The 20,562-nt window shown below is 44.1% G+C and overlaps 1 protein-coding gene across 1 annotated transcript in view; it reads right to left on the bottom strand.

Annotated features, from left to right (window-relative positions):
• Positions 1 to 20,327, bottom strand: part of MPHOSPH9 (M-phase phosphoprotein 9) — a 38,778-nt gene extending 18,451 nt beyond the window's left edge. The window contains exons 1-12 of the mRNA XM_081113772.1: positions 20,309 to 20,327; positions 15,642 to 15,751; positions 14,337 to 14,426; positions 13,617 to 14,140; positions 12,253 to 12,379; positions 11,285 to 11,375; positions 9,758 to 9,864; positions 6,647 to 6,769; positions 6,043 to 6,503; positions 5,563 to 5,718; positions 4,456 to 4,543; positions 2,621 to 2,836 (exon numbers count right to left, since the gene is read on the bottom strand). Of these exons, the coding sequence (XP_080969898.1) occupies positions 2,621 to 2,836; positions 4,456 to 4,543; positions 5,563 to 5,718; positions 6,043 to 6,503; positions 6,647 to 6,769; positions 9,758 to 9,864; positions 11,285 to 11,375; positions 12,253 to 12,379; positions 13,617 to 14,140; positions 14,337 to 14,426; positions 15,642 to 15,698 (2,040 nt within the window). The 5' untranslated portion in view covers positions 15,699 to 15,751; positions 20,309 to 20,327. The remainder of the gene's footprint in view (positions 1 to 2,620; positions 2,837 to 4,455; positions 4,544 to 5,562; positions 5,719 to 6,042; positions 6,504 to 6,646; positions 6,770 to 9,757; positions 9,865 to 11,284; positions 11,376 to 12,252; positions 12,380 to 13,616; positions 14,141 to 14,336; positions 14,427 to 15,641; positions 15,752 to 20,308) is intronic.
• Between the last annotated feature and the right edge of the window lie 235 nt (positions 20,328 to 20,562).

Here is a 20,562-nt window from a genome sequence, read left to right on the forward strand (position 1 = left end):
GTCCAGGACTCTCCACATCCCATACAGCAGCCGACCTCCAGCCCAGCCACTGGACACAGGTGACAAGAACAGGAGAAAATGCAACTCTGGAGCCCACGTATGACAGGGAAGGAGAGGCGATGGACAGGGTGAAGAGAAAATGACTGAAGAAAAGTCTTTAAAAAAACCCAACCCGACTTCTTCCCCCACTGCCCCAGAGCCCACTGCTGACCGTTTCTGATAAATCCAAAACTATTCTAAAAACTAAGTAAAATGTGACTAGAAACTCAAGTTTTCAGATACAGGAGGTCTCCAAAGGTGTCTCACTTGCATTCTCTTTCTCAGATGTACTCTAGCAAAACAAGGATTTCACCCACGAGGGACACGCAGGACCCGTAGAGCAGGGCGGATCCCAGGAAGGAAAGAAGCCAGGACCGGGCCCAGGAGGAGGCGGGGCCAGGCAGGAACCCTGCACTCAGACCTCACAGGCACCGGTTCAGTCTGAAGCGAGGGTGTGTGTGTGTGCAAGTGCTAGGCATATGGAAAACTGGGCAGACAGAAAAACAGGGCAATAATCACTTCTAGGAAACAATGGTTGTAAGAGAAAGGAAATGTAACCACTGCACACGGCAGCTGAGCGCTGAATAGTATTCACAAAGATGCAGAAATGCTGAATACTGATCTACACTAATAAAAGAGAAATATGTAAATTGCTCATCACTCTGCTACACCCACCAGCCAATCAGGATGAGTATGCAAATTAACCCACCAAAGATGGCAGGTTAATTTGCATATGCAGGTGCAGAGCAAAGACTGAAGACTGAAGACTGAAGAGTGAAGAGGCTTGGCTTCTTCGCTGCGGCCAGAGCGGAGAAGCCAAGCCTCGCTGCAGCTGGAGCGGAGAAGCCAAGTCTTGCTAGGCTTCCCCGCTCGAGGCTACGCTTCTCCGCTCCGGCCGAACCAAAGGCCTGGGTCTCCGGTGCCAGAGGAAAATTGGTGCCAGCAGCCAGGGGAAGGAAGGCCTATTGCGCAAATCTTCGTGCAACGGGCCTCTAGTCTAACTATAAACAACAACACACATATTTCCAATTGAAGACACCGCTGACTAGAAGCCATACCATTACTTCACTTACTACCAGAGGAAAAAGGCTGCTGCCAATGAAAATGGACACTGTGGTGTAAAGCTGCCCCAACTCCAGAGCCATCACAACGGGAAAGAGAAGGCGCCTTAGCATCAGTTCAACATGTGAACCACATTGGAAGGGGTTTGCATTGGCAGCAAATGGTGTAAGAAAGCTAAACTGTAACGGTGCACAGAAGGAAGTCATATACCATCCGATTTGACGGGAACAAGAAATAATAATGTAAGTTTCCTATTTAGGAACATGGAGGAAAATACTGGAAGAAACAGCTAAAAGAGCTGATGGTAATGGCCTCCAGGGTAGGGAACTCCAAGGTACAGAGCGGGGGAAGGACTTGTTATTCATTTCCAATTTCGCTGCTTAAAACATTTATGTGTGTTTCGTGAAAATAAAATTTAAAACCAATTTGCAACAGCATGGATGGACCAGGAGAGCATTATGCTAAGCGAAATAAGTCAGCTGGAGAAAGATAAATATCACATGATCTCACTCATTTGTGGAATATAATGAACAACATAAACTGATGAACAAAAACAGATCCAAAGACAGAGAAACATCGCCCTAGCCGGTTTGGCTCGGTGGATAGAGCGTCGGCCTGCGGACTGAAGGGTCCCAGGTTCGATTCCGGTCAAGGGCATGTACCTTGGTTGCGGGCACATCCCCAGTGGGGGGTGTGCAGGAGGCGGCTGATCGATGTTTCTCTCTCATCGATGTTTCTAACTCTCTATCTCTCTCCCTTCCTCTCTGTAAAAAAATCAATAAAATATATTAAAAAAAAAAAAAAAAGACAGAGAAACATCGATCAGACTATCAAACCTCAGAGGGAAGGCAGGGGAGGGTGGAGATAAGGGGGAGAGATCAACCAAAAGACTTGTATGATTGCATATAAGCATAACCAATGGACACAGAGACTGGGGTGGGGTGAGGGCATGAGCAGGGGGGAGGGGGCTATAGGGGGATAAGGACACATATGTAATACCTTAATCAATAAAGAAAATAAAAAGTAAAATAAAAAAGTAACAAGCATCAAACCTAAAACTATCAGGATGAAGCTTTCAACAGTCAAAATACTTTTAGATTTTTTAGGTACCATGACAAGGAATATTAAGAAAAACTCAAGAGGGTAAAAAAAATACAATCTGAAACCTACTCCCACATCAGTGCCACACAAATCCAATTTTCAGTGAAATTAAATCAGAGTGAAGAAGTTTAAGCAAACCAGTTCTCAATCTTTGCCCTGCCAGACACACGGATGCTGGTTTCAGACCGCTCCCAAGTGGGCCTGCCAGAGACAAAGGCATGCGTGGGAGGGAGCGACAGCCTGGTCTCAGAGCTCACTTCCTGCTTCAAGAAAGACCCACCCTACACCGTGGGAAGGTATATATTTGCAGCTACAGCAAAGTTATGTAAAATAAACTAAACGTGGAAAAACTCTTAAGAGCTTGTGAAAGTACAGAATCTAAAGTTACTTTAGCTGAGCACATCACCAAGTCACTTACATCTTGAAACATTTTGTTTTCCTGTTTCAGTCTGGCGTCTTTGTCATCTGAGAGTTTGTAGGCATTCTCAAACGCTTCCTCCAGATCCTGCAGCCTACACTTCAGTCGCATGATGGTGTTGTCTTTTTCTCTGTTACTTGTTCTCATTTCCTCGATGCGTTCCTGAAGGATTTTGGAAGCACTGCTGGCTGCACTGAGGCGTTCTCTGAAATCACTCTACAAAACAGACAGGATAATCAATTGTCTTTAATAAGAAATAGATGTCTCACCCGCCAACGTAGCTCAGTGGCTGAACGTCGACCTATGAACCAGGAGGTCACAGTTTGATTCCTGGTCAGGGCACATATGCCCAGGTTGTGGGTTCAATCCCCAGTGTGAGGTATACAGGAGGCAGCCAAACAATGATTCTCTTTCATCATTAATGTTTCTATCTCTCTCTCCCTCTTCCTTTCTCTCTGAAATCTATAAATATATATATATATATATATATATATATATATATATATATATATATAATCTCACTAAAAAAAAATGGATGTTTCAATAGCAGCTAATAAACTGTGAGCATTAAAATATAAATAAAGCAAAACATAAAATGGAAATTAGCAAATTTAATTTTTTATATATTTTTATTCATTTCAGAGAGAAAGAGAGAGGGGGAGAGATATAAATATCAATGAGACAGAACCATTGATCGGCTGCCTCCTACATGCCCACCACTGGGGATCAAGCCAGCAACCTGGGCATGTGCCATGACCAGGAATGGAATCTGACCTCCTGGTACACAGGTCGATGCTCAACCACTGAGCCATATTGGCTGGGCAGCAAATGTACTATTTTGCTATAGCCTGGGGTGGAGACAGGAATTATGCTACCATGAGTTGACCATAAAATGTGAACTGAAAACCACTGTTCAAGGCATTCAGATTTTAGGACTCACCTGTGGATCGCTTTAGTGAGGAAAATAACCACGGCTATTAGAGAAAGGACTCTGAAAGTACAGCTGGAATTTGTTGTCCTACATTCACATTTAAAGCTTAAAAAAAATGCATTCCTTACCCTAGTCTCTCACTTACTAGGAAAATAAAATTCAATATGCATGTTAATATTCACTCAATCGTTTCTTGACTATCCAGTAGGTGCTGCGCACTAGGGTGGCTAGAAATGAAGATTAACATCAAAGACAAGTTCTGACTTCATGAAGTTTAGAGTGTAGGAGGAGACAAAGATAACTAAAAACATCAAAAACAAAGAAATAGTGTATAAACCCTAACTGACACTTTCCACCAAAACATTGTTTATAAGGCTATATGTAGAAGAACAGAACTTAGTCTATATGAAAAAAAATTTATATAGTTAAAAGCAAATGTTTACACATTTCTTGTTATTTATATAAGAAAATGGAACCCTGGATGGGTGGCTCAGTTGGTTGGAGCAGGTCAGGGCACATACACAGGTTGCGGGTTCGATCCCTGGTTGGGAGAATATGGGAGACAACCAATCGATGCTTCTCACATTGATGTCTGTCTGTCTCTCTCTCTTTCTCTCTCCCACCCCTCCTCTCTCTAAGCATGTCCTTAGATGAGGATTTTTTTTTTTTTTTTTTTTAAAGGCAGCCCTAGCCGATTTGGCTCTGGGTAAAGCATCCGCCTGTGGATGCCCTGGTTTTGGGACTTGATCCCCAGTAGGGGGCGTGCAGGAGGCAGCCAATCAATGATTCTCTTTCATCATTGATATTTCTATCTCTCTCTCCCTCTCCCTCCCTCTCTGAAAGCAATAAAAATATATTTTTTTAAAAAGACGCTAGAACAACAAAAAATAGAATACTTACTTACCACTTCTCTTTCTAGTAGGTTATTCTTATTTTCAAGTGTCCTCACACGACTAGTGGCTTCATTCAGAGCACCATCTAACTGACCGCATCTAAGACCATAAATTGAAATGAAACAATTGGAAGGTCAAGCCCTCTCCCGGACAAGTGTTCTATAAACCTAACCGACTCCCCAGTACAGCACGTAACAAACACCAGCTCTCCAGTCAGCCAAGACTCAGGATGCTGCCTTAGTAAAATGCACCTCAGTGACCTGATGGCAGCACAGTGTCAGAGAAAATAAGGATGTAAAAAGACCCCTAAGAAAGATTAAGTCAACAACGCAAGACAGGAACAGATACCTCCTTGCACACCCATGTTCACAGCAGCATCATTCACAGTACCAACAGGTGGAAGCAGCCCCAGTGTCCATCAGGGGATGGATGCAAAGCTATCCCTAGTACGGGGCCATTCTCCCCTGTGTTCCTACAGCTGTTTTAACAGGATAACTGTCTGGGTACAAAAAAAGGTGGAGCACTGCCCAAGGGCACTAGTCATCACCTTCTCATCAGGGATCCATGTGTAGCACTTATCTCCCATAAGTGACATTCCTTGACACACACAAGGTCTGCTCAACTGTTTCAGCATTCAGCCCACAGGAAGTACCTACGCGCATGTCAGTTATTAGTGTATTCTAAGAAGCTGGTTCAAATCTGTAAAAATAATTACTTAGGAAAACGTGTTTTTGGTATTAAAATTTTCAAATCTGCCCGGCCAGTGTGGTTCAGTGGTTGAACATCAACCCATGAGCCAAGAGGTCACTGGTTTGATTCCAGGTAAGGGCACATGCCCGGTTGGGGGCTCAATCCCCAGCAGGGGGTGTGCAAGAGGCAGCCAATCGATGATTCTCCTCATCAGTGAGGTTTCGATTTCTCTCTCCCTCTCCCTTTCTCTCTGAAATCAATAAAAAATTTTTTAAAAAATTTCAAATCTGAGGCACATGATTTAGAAGTGATTTATCATCACAATATATTATACTTTGAGGAAAATAATATATCCAAGTTGGATTATATTTTTAAATTATAAAAATTAAATTATATTTTTTAAACTATAGTTAAGCTTTAAGTTTTACCTGTCTACAAGAATTTGATTGGTTTTCTTCCAATCTTCAACTGCAGAAATTTCTTTTGCCTCCAGCTTCTGTTTCAAGCTACTTATTTCTGACTCATAATAAGCTCGAAGATCTGCTATGTGCCGGGCCTGCTTTTCCTTCAGGTTCTGCCTGACGCTGTCAGCAGGAGGGAAAGGCTTGTTAGGAGAGTGTCTCCTCACTCTCTGTCCCAAAAGAACAGTCATTCTCATGAGCAAAAACACAGCCTTTTCCCTTTGCACTCAGAAAATATAGACAATACACAAGTTAACCACCAACAAAGTAAAGAAGAAAACAGACATGGATTATTTAATTCTTAGATGGTCTACCTTAAAAATGCTATCTCTGTTTTTAACTTAAGGTTTTATACATTACTGAAATTCAATAAAAACCACTTTCATCATTTAAGCAGACACCACAGAAAATCGATTAGTATTACAGGCCATCCACTGAAATACATACTTAGACAATAGCACAGGATCTTCCAGGGAAGTCAATGAAATGCATTCTGGGACACTGTTGGCTGTACCTGGAAGCTGGGACTGACTGACTGAGGCTGCAGTTACCATGACAGTGTTTTCTTCTTCCACGGTGTTGACCGAGAGGTCGTTACTAGTGACAGTATAGACTGAGGGGAACGTGGAGCTGGTCCTGCTTTCGTTTGGGAATGCGTGATTTTTCCAAGAGGCCGCTGTCGAGGCTTTTGCACGTGAAGGGCACTTGGGGAACCCAGACAACTGAGAGGTGGCACTGCTTGCTTGCGAGAAGGAGTCCATGTCAGAGCGACTGGACACACTGGGCTCCAGAACAGAGTCTGGCGAGAAGGAGATCCTGTCCTGGAGGGCGTTCAGAAAGCCCGGCGGCTGAGTCCCCGCCATCTGCTCACTTGGCTTCATGTGTAACGTTGGGTCCAGAGTCAGCACCTGGAAATAGGCACACAGCGTGGTTCTCCCTCCGCACGGGCTGCTGTGGAGGTGAGCAGCCAGGCCTCCCGGGGAAACTCGCTAAAGCCCAGGGAGGGTCGGAAGCAGCTTCACTCCACCCCGCAGGGTGCGGACCACGTTACCTCGGGCGGATGGTTTGGGCTGGAAGAAGTGAGATTCCTCTCGGGTAACTGCTTGTTTTCCCTTTGCTTTTTATGGTAAATATCCTTCAGTGACGGAAGCTTCATCTCATTACTAGTGTTAGCCTTAAAGACATAAAACAAAATTATTTCAATGCTATTAGCAAGGAAGAAAAAGCTTTCTGAAATCAAGATCAGCACCATAAGAGATTTTTTAAAGGTTGTTAATAAACTGAGCATTGTGCTGTCAGATCTATAATGAAGGTTGGAAGTCAAAACCGATTACAATGAGTCTCCCTTACAATGAGAAAGTTTTCCTATCCCCCCAACAATAAAGGGAATCATCAACCTAATTACTTAATGGCCTAGAATACTTTCAAAGAATAAAATCGTTGGACGTCCCCTACTCAAAATGAGAAGGAGGTTCTGAGATAAGACAAGACTTGAGAAAGAAGGAATGAAGCAGGACAAGGACACTCCTCGCCAGACTGATTTCCTGAGACTCACGGGGACAGCTGTCAAGAGGTGCAGCTCCTCAGCTATGTGGTTAGGTCACGTTAGGAGCTGGCAGACAAGAAAAGGGTGTTTTTACAGCTTGACGTTGGGGCTCCACTGCGCTGGAAATACTGCACCGCCGTCTAAGCTCCAAGTGGAAAAACCCGGGGCTCAAATTATTTCGAGGTGGGAGCTAGTGTGGGGTGTGCCGGGTACCATTTAACCTTGTCAAGTGTGACCTTGGCCATTCTGTCAAAGGAGACTGAATTCCAGGAGGGTCACACTGCCAGGCAGTTCATCATACAGCCTTACCTAACGTCCCATTCCCAGGCCCAACATGGCTGCAGGGCACCAGGAACTACATTTTTAAATCAACCCTGTTACAAGCTTGTGAAAAAGAATTCATTATATTGTTGTGTGTGTGTTGAAGGTATTAATTTGATAAACGTAAACCCTAAAAATTCTCTGTAATCCCGTTTTAAAACTTGGTGGTTTATATACCAATGACCTAGAGGCCCTCAAGTCTTAACGGCCCATGACAAGCAGCAGCTCTCTGGCTCCAGCCTCAGCCCTGCCCGCTGGCTGCAGCTATTCCACTCAGAGCTCACGGTGGTACAAGCTCCCATGTGCCATCACTTTGATGATTTCTCTTCTCTTCATATTGTAACATCTCTGAAATGAGGTCTTGTAACTGGCATCTTGTAACTACCGCCAGTCAAACAGCAGCTGTGATATGTCATTGCCAGCTCATAAGCAAATACCAAAGCCATCCACATGGCCACAAAGGTGTGCTGAGACAACAAGGAAGCCTGGGAGCCGCTATGAAGGGACAGGAGCAGGCATGCGCAGCAGCTGTGCCATCGGGGAGTCAGGTCCCCGCAGCAGCAAGGAAGGAATGCCATGTCACGAAGGAAACAGTAGGTGGGACAACAGATACCCGCACTGGGATGGAAAAGGAGGGTGAGCCTCTGCAGGTGAGGAAGTTTGAACCAATGTATTTCCCTTACATTTTCCTTTCTAAGTATATGTAAGGCTTACATGATAAAAATCTATGTTTAATCACAAGCTCTTTTTGTAAGAAAACAATAGAAATTCTAAGTGATAAGAAAACACTGCAGGCCTGGCTGGTTTGGCTCAGTGGATAGAGCGCTGGCCTGCAGACTAAAGGTTCCTGGGTTTGATTCTGGTCAAGGGCACATGCCAGGGTTGCGGGCTCCATCCCCAGTAGGGGGCATGCAGGAGGCAGCCAGTCAATGATCCTTTCTCATCTTTGATGTTTCTCTCTCTCTCTCCCCTCTCCCTTCCTCTCTGAAATCAATAAAAATATTTTTTAAAAAGAGTTTATAAAAAAAAAAAAAAAAAGAAAGCATTGCATCAGTCTAATTGGTAAATTCTTTTCTTGGTAGCCTATCACACAGAAAATCTTCAAATGGATGGCATCTTAGAGTCAACAATTACAGCATTAATTACTGAGGTTGCAGATCAAGGAACACACAGGCAGCCCTGTAAGCAGAGCCCACTCGGCCTCCCAGCCCCTCAGTCACACGTCCCACCCTTCCTTCCTCCCTGGGGTTATCTGGCTTTTTGCTCCTTCCTCTGAAGACCCGTCTGCCACAGCTGTCTACGGCTGTCACTCAGGCTCAGCTCTCCTGGTTACTTTAATGGTGTCTCTCCTTTTCCCAAACTACTCTTCTCTTATCACCTAATCAAGACAAGAAGTGAAGTATGTACCTCGGAGAGTTGTATTTCTTTATTCTGAAATAAACAAAGTATTTACATTTCTTACTCAAAGAAAATTAATACCAATTAAATTGTTCAGCATTGGAATACAAATGGATTAGTGGGAGGGTGTAATAGGATACAAAGTCAAACCAGGCCTGAGAGCAGGAAAAGTTTATCTTTGGGCCTACCGTATTTTTTTTTTAAATATATTTTATTGATTTTTTTACAGAGAGGAAGGGAGAGGGATAGAGAGTTAGAAACATCGATGAGAGAGAAACATCAATCAGCTGCCTCCTGCACACCCACTACTGGGGATGTGCCTGCAACCAAGGTACATGCCCTTGACCGGAATCGAACCTGGGACCTTTCAGTCCGCAGGCCGACACTCTATCCACTGAGCCAAACCAGTTAGGGCGGGCCTACTGTATTTAAATAGTAGGCACAAAACCACCTCATTTACTTTCACAAAGCACTCATGGGCTTTTTTTTTTTTTTTTAAATCCTCACCTGAGGACATGTTTTATTGACTTTTAGAGAGAGAGGAAGAGAAAGAGAAACATCAATTGGTTGCCTCTCACATGTGCCCCTACTAGGAGGGATCAAACCCAAAACCTAGGTATATGCCCTGATCGGGAATTGAGCCTGGGACCCTTCGGTGCACCTGATGATGCCAACCAACTGAGCCACACCAGCCAGGGTCACTGGGCATTTTTAATCCCACTCTTAACTTTCCTAAGATCACATAGGCAATGACAGACAGAATCTGAGAGCAGATGACTTTGATTTAATGCCCATGCTTTCTTCTCTGCATCGGAAAGTGAAAAACACAACGTGTATAATGAAGTCAAGTACTTATCTACCATGTGACAATGCAAACACACACACGCTTTGACTTACCGGGCTGGCTGACACTTGGGGGGAGGAGGACAGGGCAAAGGGCTTGTCTGTGACCTCGGGCAGAGGGTGGTACGTGTCCTTCTCCTCCAGTCTCCAGTGTGTCAGGCCTGCGCGGGCACACAGAAGAGAAGCGAGGAGAGACAGAACAATAGTGATTCTAGAGTAACATTTCTACCTAAAGAAAACAAAATGCGGGAAATAACTAGCCTTTGTCTATCTGAATACGAAAAGTTTCATTGGACGGAAAACAGTTCACATGAATGCCTTACCATGTAAAAGTCCTGTCTTCATGATCCAAGTATTTAAAGTTGAAATATGTTACAAGTCAAGATCAACTAGCATAATTTAAAAAATATAAAGACAACAATTTCTTTGTGAATAGTACAGACTTATATGGAAGCAATGTAAAGAATTCAATAATTTAAATACTTATTGAGCATCTACTGTGCCAGGCTGGGCGCAGGGAGACTGAGACCCAAACAACAGGAAAATCACAGAAAGTCAGAGGGTGGTGAGCACTCAGTTGGTAAAATGTAAAAATCCAGAGAAGGGAATATGTAATTGGGGGAGGGGCAGGTGCTGGTTTTGGACAGGGTTGTCAGGGTTGGCTCACTGCAGAGTAACAATTAAGAAGGAGTTGGCCATTTTAGCCACATATGAGGGGGGCAGAACATTCCAAGTTCAGAAAGCAGCCCATGCAAAAGCCCTCCAATGAGAACTTTGTGGACCAACAGCCTCCCTGCCCAAGTAGAGAAAGGCAGAGAGCAGCAGAGCGTGAGGTCAGAGCGTGCAGGGCAGGCTCTCGCAGGCCTCCATAGGCCTCACAGACACTCCAAGGCCTAACAGAGGTTAGAGCCGAGGAGTCACGTGCTCTGACTCATCTCTAACAAGGAGCAGGTGGCTGGCTACTGCGCTGAGCACAGATGGAAAGGTGAGCGCAGGGAGGCAGGGAAGAAGTCGCAGGAGCCCAGGTGACAGGTGACAGTGTGAAGGTGGTTGGGGTAGAAGTTTTCAGAAGGCAAAGCTAATTCCTCCCGATGAACTGATGCAGGAGTGTGGAAACGGAGCCACTATGTAAAACCATTAGAACTAAAGTAGAGAGTGGAGAATGGCTCCCAGAGTTTGCATTTCATTCATTTTGAGGCACCATGAAAATGCTGAGGTCATTTCTGTGCTATTTGCAATATCTGCAGGCTCTTCCTCAGCCCCAAGCAGGCGTGGTGTGTGCGGGAAGCAACCAATCCATGTGTGTCTCTCCCCCTCCCTTCCACTCTCTCTAAAAATCAATGGAAAAATATCCTCCAGTTAGGATTAACAACAAAACAACAACAAAAAAGAAAGAAATACCTGCAGAAACGCATCTATCCTGACAGTAGGCAGACACCAAGTAAGGAAGCTACAGCTACGATGCGTTCACTTACAGAGACCACTCTCACACAATGCACGTGAGTCTCTCCGCTGGGAAATGCAGTTGTTATTAAAAAGGAAAAAGGGGGAAAAAAATCTTTAAACATGCAAGTTTCATACCTGTTCCTGAATCAGACATCCAAAAATTGGGGTTTTCGTCTGGCTTACTGAGGTAAAAAGCATGAGGTGGTGTAGCAGCAGCGAACTCCAACTGCAATTCAAGAGGACAACTGTGAGCTGCCAGCTAAACACCCCAGGCACACACTGCTGACCAAGGTCGAAGCTGGCGCAGAGACCTGCCAGGGGTCCGTGCACAACACCTGGCTGGCCCTCTGGTTGCAAGAATGCAAAACAACAGGAATTTAACAGCAAATAATTCTCTTTTCCTACATAAGTTAGAAAAGTTCATTTGGGTTTTCTGCGGACCTGAGAAGAGAAAACTGGGAGCAGGTGTTATTCAATGAGTTTGGCAGGAAAATGTGTTAATAATTTGCAATCTACTTGCAAAAGAAATGTGAGGTGCCTAGAATTAAAGTCCTTTGGTATAAAAATGAATGTAAGAGCTATAATAATTCACCTTATCATTCAAACTACATTAAATCAAATCAACTCTGAAAACCACAATAATTAATTAATATGAACTTTAAATAGTAGACTACATCTTTTTAAAAAATATATTTTTATTGATTTCAGAGAGAGGAAGGGAGAGGGAAAGAGAGATCGAAACACCCCTATTGGGGGATTGAGCCCGCAACCTAGGCATGTGCCCTGACGGGGAATCGGGGAATCGAACTGTCCACGCTCAACCACTGGCCTCCCTGAGGGTTTTTAAAAACAATGAAATGAATTACTCTCTGTTTAAATGTGACATCTGCAGTTGAAAAAGAATTAGGGCCTTTACAAAACATTTCATTTTTTCTAGTATTTTCTCCCTCGTTAGTTTTGATTTCTGGGAAAGAAGCAAGACTTAGGGCCAATCACTGCTTCCACTCCTCTGTGCCACCAAAAGGCAGAGATGTCAATGGAACAAACTGACCACGACATCTGTGCGATGAGCAGGCAGGAAACCCGGAGTGACGGTCACCCACCTTGTCCACCGGCACTCTCTGGGGCTGCTCGGTTCCTTGCGTGGGTTGGGGACACCCCTCTTCGGCATGGGCTCCCTTCGGGTGGTTCTGCTTCAGCTTCTGCGCCCATGATGTGATCGCTTTACTACTTAAAAAGAGAAAACCAAAATGACTCTTTGGGTGTCGTCCTTCCCATGAGAAACTAAATACACGCCGACACCGTATCAGTGGAAAGGGCTTTGAGTTGTTTTCTAAGAGCAAAGGGCGGATGGACATTATGGATTCACCTACATTTCTTTTTCCAGTTTCTCATTACCAAAGGCAAAATGAACTAAAAGACCAACAGCGATCAGCAGTACATACAGTCTATAGCCATCAACCAAAGCAAAGCCACGCAGCCACGCTTCCAGGTCTAAATCTGCCTCTACAGTGAGCACATTTATTCCCATGGACTAATAACTACACTGTGTGTGCACAAGACTGGCTGCTCTGGCTTCACACCTTACTTTGTGGCGCATTTCAGATACAAACTGGAAATTGAGGGGAATCTACATAATTTTAAATGATTTTTTGTTTTACAAACATTCAGCTACAGTTCCTTTACTAAAAAGTCCCTGGGTCAATCAAAATGTTGTTAAACTTACAAGTCTCTTCTTATATATAAAAAGACACACAAAATCAAGTATGCTTGTGTATAATTTTTTAAATAAGATATAAAGTTTATATTTTATATCATGCCTGGAAGCAAGATCTCAACAGTCTGAGAAAAATGCTTCTTGCTTGTGTATAATTTTTGATTTCCAATTACATAAACATGTGTAACAAAATCCCACTGTTGACAGAGTCCTATACTACCATTCTGAGAAAGTTTATAGTGACTAGAAATCCTAGAAGGCATTTTTCTGGCAAGGCCTCCCTCCCACCTTAAGGGTTTAGTAGTCTCATAACATTGCAAATGGGAAGAACCTGGTCCGGGTGGCTCAGTAGTTGAGCATGAACCTATGAACCAGGAGCTCATGGTTCCGTTCTGTCAGGGCACATGCCTGGGTTGCGGGCTCAATCCCCAGTGTGGGGCATGCAGGAAGCAGCAATCAATGATTCTATCTCTTCACTGATGTTTCTATCTCTCTCTCTCTCTCCCTCTCCCTTCCTCTTTAAAATCAATAAAAATATGTTAAGAAAAAAAAAAGGGGGAATCATTAGTATATACTGTGCTTTGTTTATTCCAACTTCCACAGGCACTAGCTGAAACACTTTAGTAAAACAGATAAATGTTCAAATGCATCTCATTCTATTACAGTCCAACGAAAAGGAGCTTTATCTGCTAGAGTCTAAGTGTATTAAACAAGTAAATGCCCCTCAAATGATGCAGAAACTCTACTTACCTACTTGTTTTTCCACTGTACACTTCCAAAATCTTACTTTCACCGAGAAACTTGTGTTCAAAATCACCAGGAAAAATGGAAATGTCTTCCTTCAACGAGTCACTGAACTCTTGGGGAGAATGGATGTAGAAACGCTTGTGCTTTCCACCATCCACAGGAGACGAGGTCTGCACAGCTGGCGCCCCGCACTGCCCCGCCGAAGCCCCCGTGTGCTCCATGAACTCCTGGGGGCCCTTAGACGTGCAGGTATTTAACTCCGAGACACAAAAGGTCCCATAGCCACTGCTCACTGAGCTGCTGTCCACATTGCAGTCTGGCTGTGACGGGGATGTTTCCTGCTGCATTTCAGGTTCTTTGGACTTTGGGTAACTGAGGACAGACTCATTTCTGTCACTGTTTTCAGAAAAGAACCCCATCTGCCTTCCTGAAGAGAGGGGTTCGCTCAGAGAACTTCTGTCATAGGAAGCCCGTGAAGCATTGCTGCTCTGTAACTTGACTAAATTCTTTATTTCCTTCTGGACCCGCTGAAAATAAAAAGTGACGGGTTTAGGTAAGAAAGTATATTAAACATCACACTTTTATAAATGGTATGAAAATAGTGTTCAAAATACGACATTACTCTAAAGATAATCCACATGTCTTATCTTCAGTTTATAAACAAAGTTGATATAAAGAACATACCTTACACCTAACAAGACGCCCGTGTAAATAGCAACTTACTTGGACTTGGTTGTGGAACTGCTCCTGCTGGGCCGCTATCTGTTCTTGGCACTGCTTTTCCACCAAGTTGAATAGCTGTAACCACCTGGCCTAATAATTACACAATATTTTAGTTAAGGATCATTTTTAACCTAATATTTCACAGAAAAATTCCTCCAGTAGGAAAGGGTCTTTTTAACAATGTATTTTTAATGTAAAATTTGTAAGTGGAATTATATAGTTGTAAAACCATGTTTAATGTAAAAATACAAGTTCATAGGCTTGGGGACCCCTTTCTTATGGGGTAAATCTTCCTTTTCCAACTGGCATCTTAATCTGATGTTCTCTGTTATCATTTTGGATTGAATAAGAATGGGTAGGGGCACCTTACAGTTGTCTCATAACAACTAAGGATTTTCTTTTCTTTTTTTTTTTAATATATTTTATTGATTTTTTACAGAGAGGAAGGGAGAGAGAGATAGAGAGTTAGAAACATCGATGAGAGAGAAACATCGATCAGCTGCCTCCTGCACATCTCCCACTGGGGATATGCCCGCAACCCAGGTACATGCCCTTGACCGGAATCGAACCTGGGACCCTTCAGTCCGCAGGCCGACGCTCTATCCACTGAGCCAAACCGGTTTCGGCAACTAAGGATTTTCTTAACAGTGACTTACACTCCCAAAAAGAATCCCACATCTTAAAACAAGAAATCGTTTGGTATTATGAAATTTTAGCCCCGAATTTATTTGTGTAAAAACAGCTTTTTAAAGTCGGGTATTGAAGAGTTTAAAGCTGTACAGCTGAAAAAGTACTAAAAACCCCCGAGTTGGCCTGTGACTCTGCCCAGCCTGTTTCGGCCTTGACCCACCCGCCGCCCCAGAGCAGTGAGCGCTCCTGTAACTGGCCGGCCGCTGTGCTTTCAGGCATGGACTACACGCAATAACCTACAATGTCACAGGGGCGGCCATGAACGCGGGCTGCCCTGGGTAAAGCCTCCCAGTGTCTTTCCTACCAATCCTTCCCGGCCCTGCCCGATCTGGCCCCCACACCTGCACCCCCTCTCATCCTCTCTGCCCCTTGCTCAATACACACCAAAGTCGCTGGCTTTTCTGTCTAATCACGAATATGTTGTTAAGACACACTTCTCACCGTCTTTTTCACATTCATTCAATATCATTCCCGTTAATACATCCGGTCACTTCACTTCAGCACTAACTTCAGTGTCATGCGCTACAGGATATCCACTTCTAACAATTCAGACTTACATAGAGGCACCTTTATAGTTATTTTAAAATTCAAAAAAAACAAAACAAAACTAGATACCTCGCAGTTTTTCCAAAGCTCTGAGTCAGTGCTCCCGCTGTGCTGTAGCTCTTGCATGAAAGAGGTGAGGGCTTCACCTGTGCCTTGAGTTATGGCCGGTCTGGTCTTCCCTGAGAAAGAGGATACCCCATTTGTACTAAGGTGGGGGCTACTTCTGTTGAAACATAAATAATTCAAATGGTTTTCCTCATTCTACCAGAGTGTTGAATAATTCAGCAGTTCAAGATTTAGCAGAGCAGTACAAACCACTGATATTTAATCCTTCTTAATGGCACTTCATTTGTTGCAAATCTGATCACAAGTTTGCCCACGAAAGAAAAATAGCAGTAAAAAGACAGACAGCATTTAATTTTTTTTTAAAGAACACAACAGAAAGGCCTGTTTCAAAAGTGAGAGGATACTCGGAAGTCCCAGCGGAAAACAAAAGTTTCTGCTAAACAATAATAAGCAACACCTCCAGCCCCACTCCAGCCCCTCTGATCTAAAATACTGCAGAGGACTGTTTGCCCCCTTTAAGAACAGCCCCTTATTGTAATGAAATTCTTCCCCCCACACCCCCATTTTGTCCAGAATGACAGTGGAGTCTTGTTCATTGGATCCCTCTAATTTGGCGTGATAAGCTGATGCTTATCTTTGCACATCTTTGAATAAAAGTTGTGCCAAGCAAATTAGCACCAAATATTCAGGACGAATTTAGCCTATTCAGTGTGCAAAATACCACTGATTCTCTCCAGGAGGACTGCCTTTCCAAACTGGAGATGAGTTCATTTCAGATTTGTTTCATACAAACACAAAAAGCATAATTACGACATTAACATTTATTTAAATTCCAATCGCTGAAAGGCCATTTCCATTTCTTCAGTTGCACTCTGCTTTGTTTCACTAAGAATGTGAGAGAGAGAGGATACTAATGAAAATAACAGCAAAACAGAATTAGAAGCAGAGAAAATATTAATAAAAATTCGAAGGATAGAAGCACAGAATCTGTTGTCCATCAGGGATTTATATTAACCCAATTTGAATTTGGCCAGTTTAGCTGCAGTCGCAGTGAAAAGAGAGGCAAGCTCAGCTGCGTAATTCTCACTGGAAAGGCACATGTAGGTTGGTTCCTGCAGCAAATCCAACACTAGGTTCTGGAAGTGGGCTTCCCAGGGGCCCCGCCGCACAGGAAACTAGCACAGGGCCAGCTTTTGGCAGTGGGTCAAGATTATCAGGCAGACATCTCTCTGGACCACCTCCCACGCCTGGTTTGTTTCCTGCGCCCTCCTTTAATTTATGCTTCCTCCTATTGTGTGTAAAGGCATTTGCCCTTTAACAGCAGGCACCAGACTGCCTTTTACACTTTATAGCTGACCTCCTCTAACAGTCCCTGCCTCTTTGCTGGTTTTCAGCTACTGTAAATTTAGAAACCAAGTAATCAAGCTTGTCAGACTATGTACACAATCAGAGTGAACAGGCTCTGATTAGAAACAAACCAAACATGGGATCGTTTTAAAAATAAAATGCATTGTTTGGCGGAATCTATTTTGTCGGCTTGGTATGAGGTGTTTTTTGTTTTTCTCTTACTTCCTAGTATTCAACTTTAATTGCTTCTTCCAGATTGGTGAGCTATTTCTGCAATATTAAACATTATGGATCATGTTATCTTAAAAATGTAGAAATAGCCCAGCCGGCATGGCTCAGTGGTTTGAGCATCAACCTATAAACCAGGAGGTCATGGTTGGATTCCTGGTCAGGGCACATGCCTGGGTTGAGGGCTTGATTCCCAGTGTGGGTCGTGCAGAAGGCAGTCGATCAATGATTCTGTCCCATCATTGATGTTTCTATCTCTCTCTCCCTCTTCCTTCCTCTCTGAAATCAATTTTTTTTAAGGCAACTAAATTTTAATGATATTCTTGTAATTTACTGAAAACCAAAAAAAGGTATAAAGACCACTGCAACTAGCAAAAACAAGTTCTTTCTCACAGTTCCCCATGCAAAAGTACATACCTCTGGCAGAAATAAAAAACATGGAAGTGCTAAAACTATTCTTATCTGTCCCTGAACAGATCCTGATCATAATTTTGTTTTATTTTTTAGTGCAAATCAGTAACTATGACACTATTTGGATAAATTGGTAATCTATGCAAATAAATTTATTTTTATTTGTTAATACATTTTTTAAAAATCTATCTATCCCATTCTTACCTATTAGTACTTAAGTTCAGTCCAAGAGAGTAGGGAGAATTTTTTATATCAGATTCTACAGAAGATGAGGTTTTTTGTAAGGGTTTCACCAGGTCAGCATCTTCCATAGTGGACAGAAATTGTTATGCTCTCTCATTTGAAAGTGTAGGTTCTTTCACTGTCTGAAGAAACTGAATCCGGGTCATCTTCAGATGCTTCATCGTCTACAGGCATTTTCAGTTGCTAACATTCAGAACTGTGAAATATCCTAAGTTCCCAAGACTCTGAAAATGAATGGGGGGAAAAATACTACTAAAAAGCCACTAAACCTAGCAACTATCTCTTCGTAACTTTGGCAACTGTGATCCTTTTATACAGGTCTACATTACGGAGAGAAACATCATTTCCAATAGCCAAAATGCAGAAACAACCCAAATACCCATCAAGTGATGAATGCATAAACGAATGTGGTGGTATAAAGGAATCTTTTCAGCCATAAAAAGGAATGAAGTATTAAAAAAAGGAATGAAGTACTGAGATATGCTACAATGTGGACAAATATGCTACAATGTGGATGAACATTCTACAATGTGAACCATGAAAACATTATAGGAAGCTCAGTAAAAGACCACATATTGTATAATCCCATTTATACAAAATATCTAGAATAGTCAAATCTACAGAGACAGAAAGTAGATGAATGTTTGCCAGTCGGTGAGGAAAGGGGAGAATGAGAGTGACCAAAACAGGTATGGGTGTCTTTTGGGGGCAATGAAAAGTTCTGGAATTACACAGTGGTGATAGTTGCACAACTCTATGAATATACTAAAACCCAATGAATTGTATACTTTAAAAGAATGAACTTTATGGTATGTGAATTATATCTCAACAAAAATATACAATAGGGGTGGATCTGCAAAATAGCATCATCTTTTCCAGGTAAGATTTCAGAATTGTATGTGTCTAATAATCAAGGTTCTAGACACAATGCTACTAGGTAACAACTTACACGTCCATTTGTTTAATAAATTCTACAAAGCACCCATGCTTATTGATTTACACAGTGAGTCGATGACAAAGAACTCAGTATTTAACTTGGTCTTAAAAACAGCCGATGAAGCCGTTTACCATGGTTGTTTCCCACCGGCTGGAAGGTGGGGTGGAAGGAATGCATTTTGCACTCCCCGGCCTTTTGTACCCTGTGCGTGCATTACTTCTTTAAAAATAAACTATCTGCCAGATCAACTAAAACTGAACTGACACTAGGTATACAGAGTCAAACAATATGCCTCCTTCTTAGGAAATTCACGTATTTTAAAAACACACACAAGACAAAAAGAAAACCTTGCTGCTCACAAAATGTGAAGTTTAGGGAGTGAGACCGAGAGAAGTGATCTAGTGTTCCGGTTCCTCTAGGCTCCCACTTCCCAGGGCCTGGTTTTCACAAAGCACAACCTCAAACGCGTCATCTCACGGAGGGAACCGCGTCCTTCAGGGACAGGTGTGGAGGCCAAGGGTCACCGGGCCGAACCCAGTGGATTTCTCCCCAGTGGCTTCGGCCCATCGCCGACGACAAATGGGGTATTGAAAACGCGGGGGGCTGCGCCTCCCAACTGGCAACGAAAACGCCTGGATGCACATCACCTCGCTCTTCTCCCAGAAAGAACCACAAGCTCCCTGGGGACGAGGACCCGCAGCCCATCTCTTCCTCCCCGGCCGAGATCAGCCGGATGCAGGAGATCCAGACGGAAAACCACTTTAAATGCGACGATGCTTCGCCACCCGCGGGGTGAGGGGTGAAGGTTAAAGTTAAAGGGGGAGAGGGGGGTACCTTGGTATACAATGCAAAATTTTTTTAAGAAAACGTCATGGGGAATAAATAGTACAGGGACCGTTTTATATTTCACAGCAACAAAATATCATGCTTTTGGTTTCTCCCCACCCCCCCGCCCCGACCCCTAACAAAATAAAAAGAGTTGGGGGAGAAGCGAACGGCAGATGGGGGCCTGATGCTGCTATAAAAGTTAACGTGCAGTTTTGCTTTGCTGGGAGCCCGAGAGGGGAAGGGAGGGGGGATTGCAGAGGTCGGGTGCCCGGACCCCAAAGGCTGGTGCGGGCTCTCGGGTCCACGTGAGAAGGCGAGGGAGGACGCACGCAATCGCCCGAACGCAAGGCCGTCGTCCCATCAACTGCGGCCGCGATTCCCCAAGTCAGCGAAGGAAACGAGGAATTCCCCAAGCCCCCCGCCCCTCGGGGAGAGGCGCTCTGCCATTGGGCCGCGCAGGTGTCACTCAAGGGCACCGACGCTAGAGTGGGCGCCCGGCCGCAGGCAAAGCCCCCACACGCCCGAGGGCTGGGGGAGAGCTGCGGCGTGTGGCCGTCGTCTCCCTGGCCCTCTAGCCCGTCAGCACGCTCAGGGCTCCTCTAAGGCCGTGTCTTCTAAGTCTCGTCCCTCCTGTCCCCCGAGACCGGCAGCTCCCTGCAGGCGGGCGGCCGCTTACCTGGCCGCCGATTCAATTCAGCGTCGGGCGAGCGGCCTCTCGCGACCGTTAAACTTCAGGGAGCGTGCGCGCGCCCGGCGCCTGGTCGGTGATTGGCCGCTCGGGAGGGGGCGGAGACACTGAGCAGCTGCGCGCGCCGCGACCTCCCCCTTCCCTCCCCTCAGCTCGCTCGGGAGACGGAGGTCGAATGCCTGGGAACTGGTGCGGGGCGTGGTCATTGTCAAGCCCTCTCGTCTGATTGGTTCTCTGGCAGC

Source organism: Myotis nattereri (genome assembly GCF_964212035.1).
Source record: "Myotis nattereri genome assembly, chromosome: 19".
Classification (NCBI taxonomy): domain Eukaryota; kingdom Metazoa; phylum Chordata; class Mammalia; order Chiroptera; family Vespertilionidae; genus Myotis; species Myotis nattereri.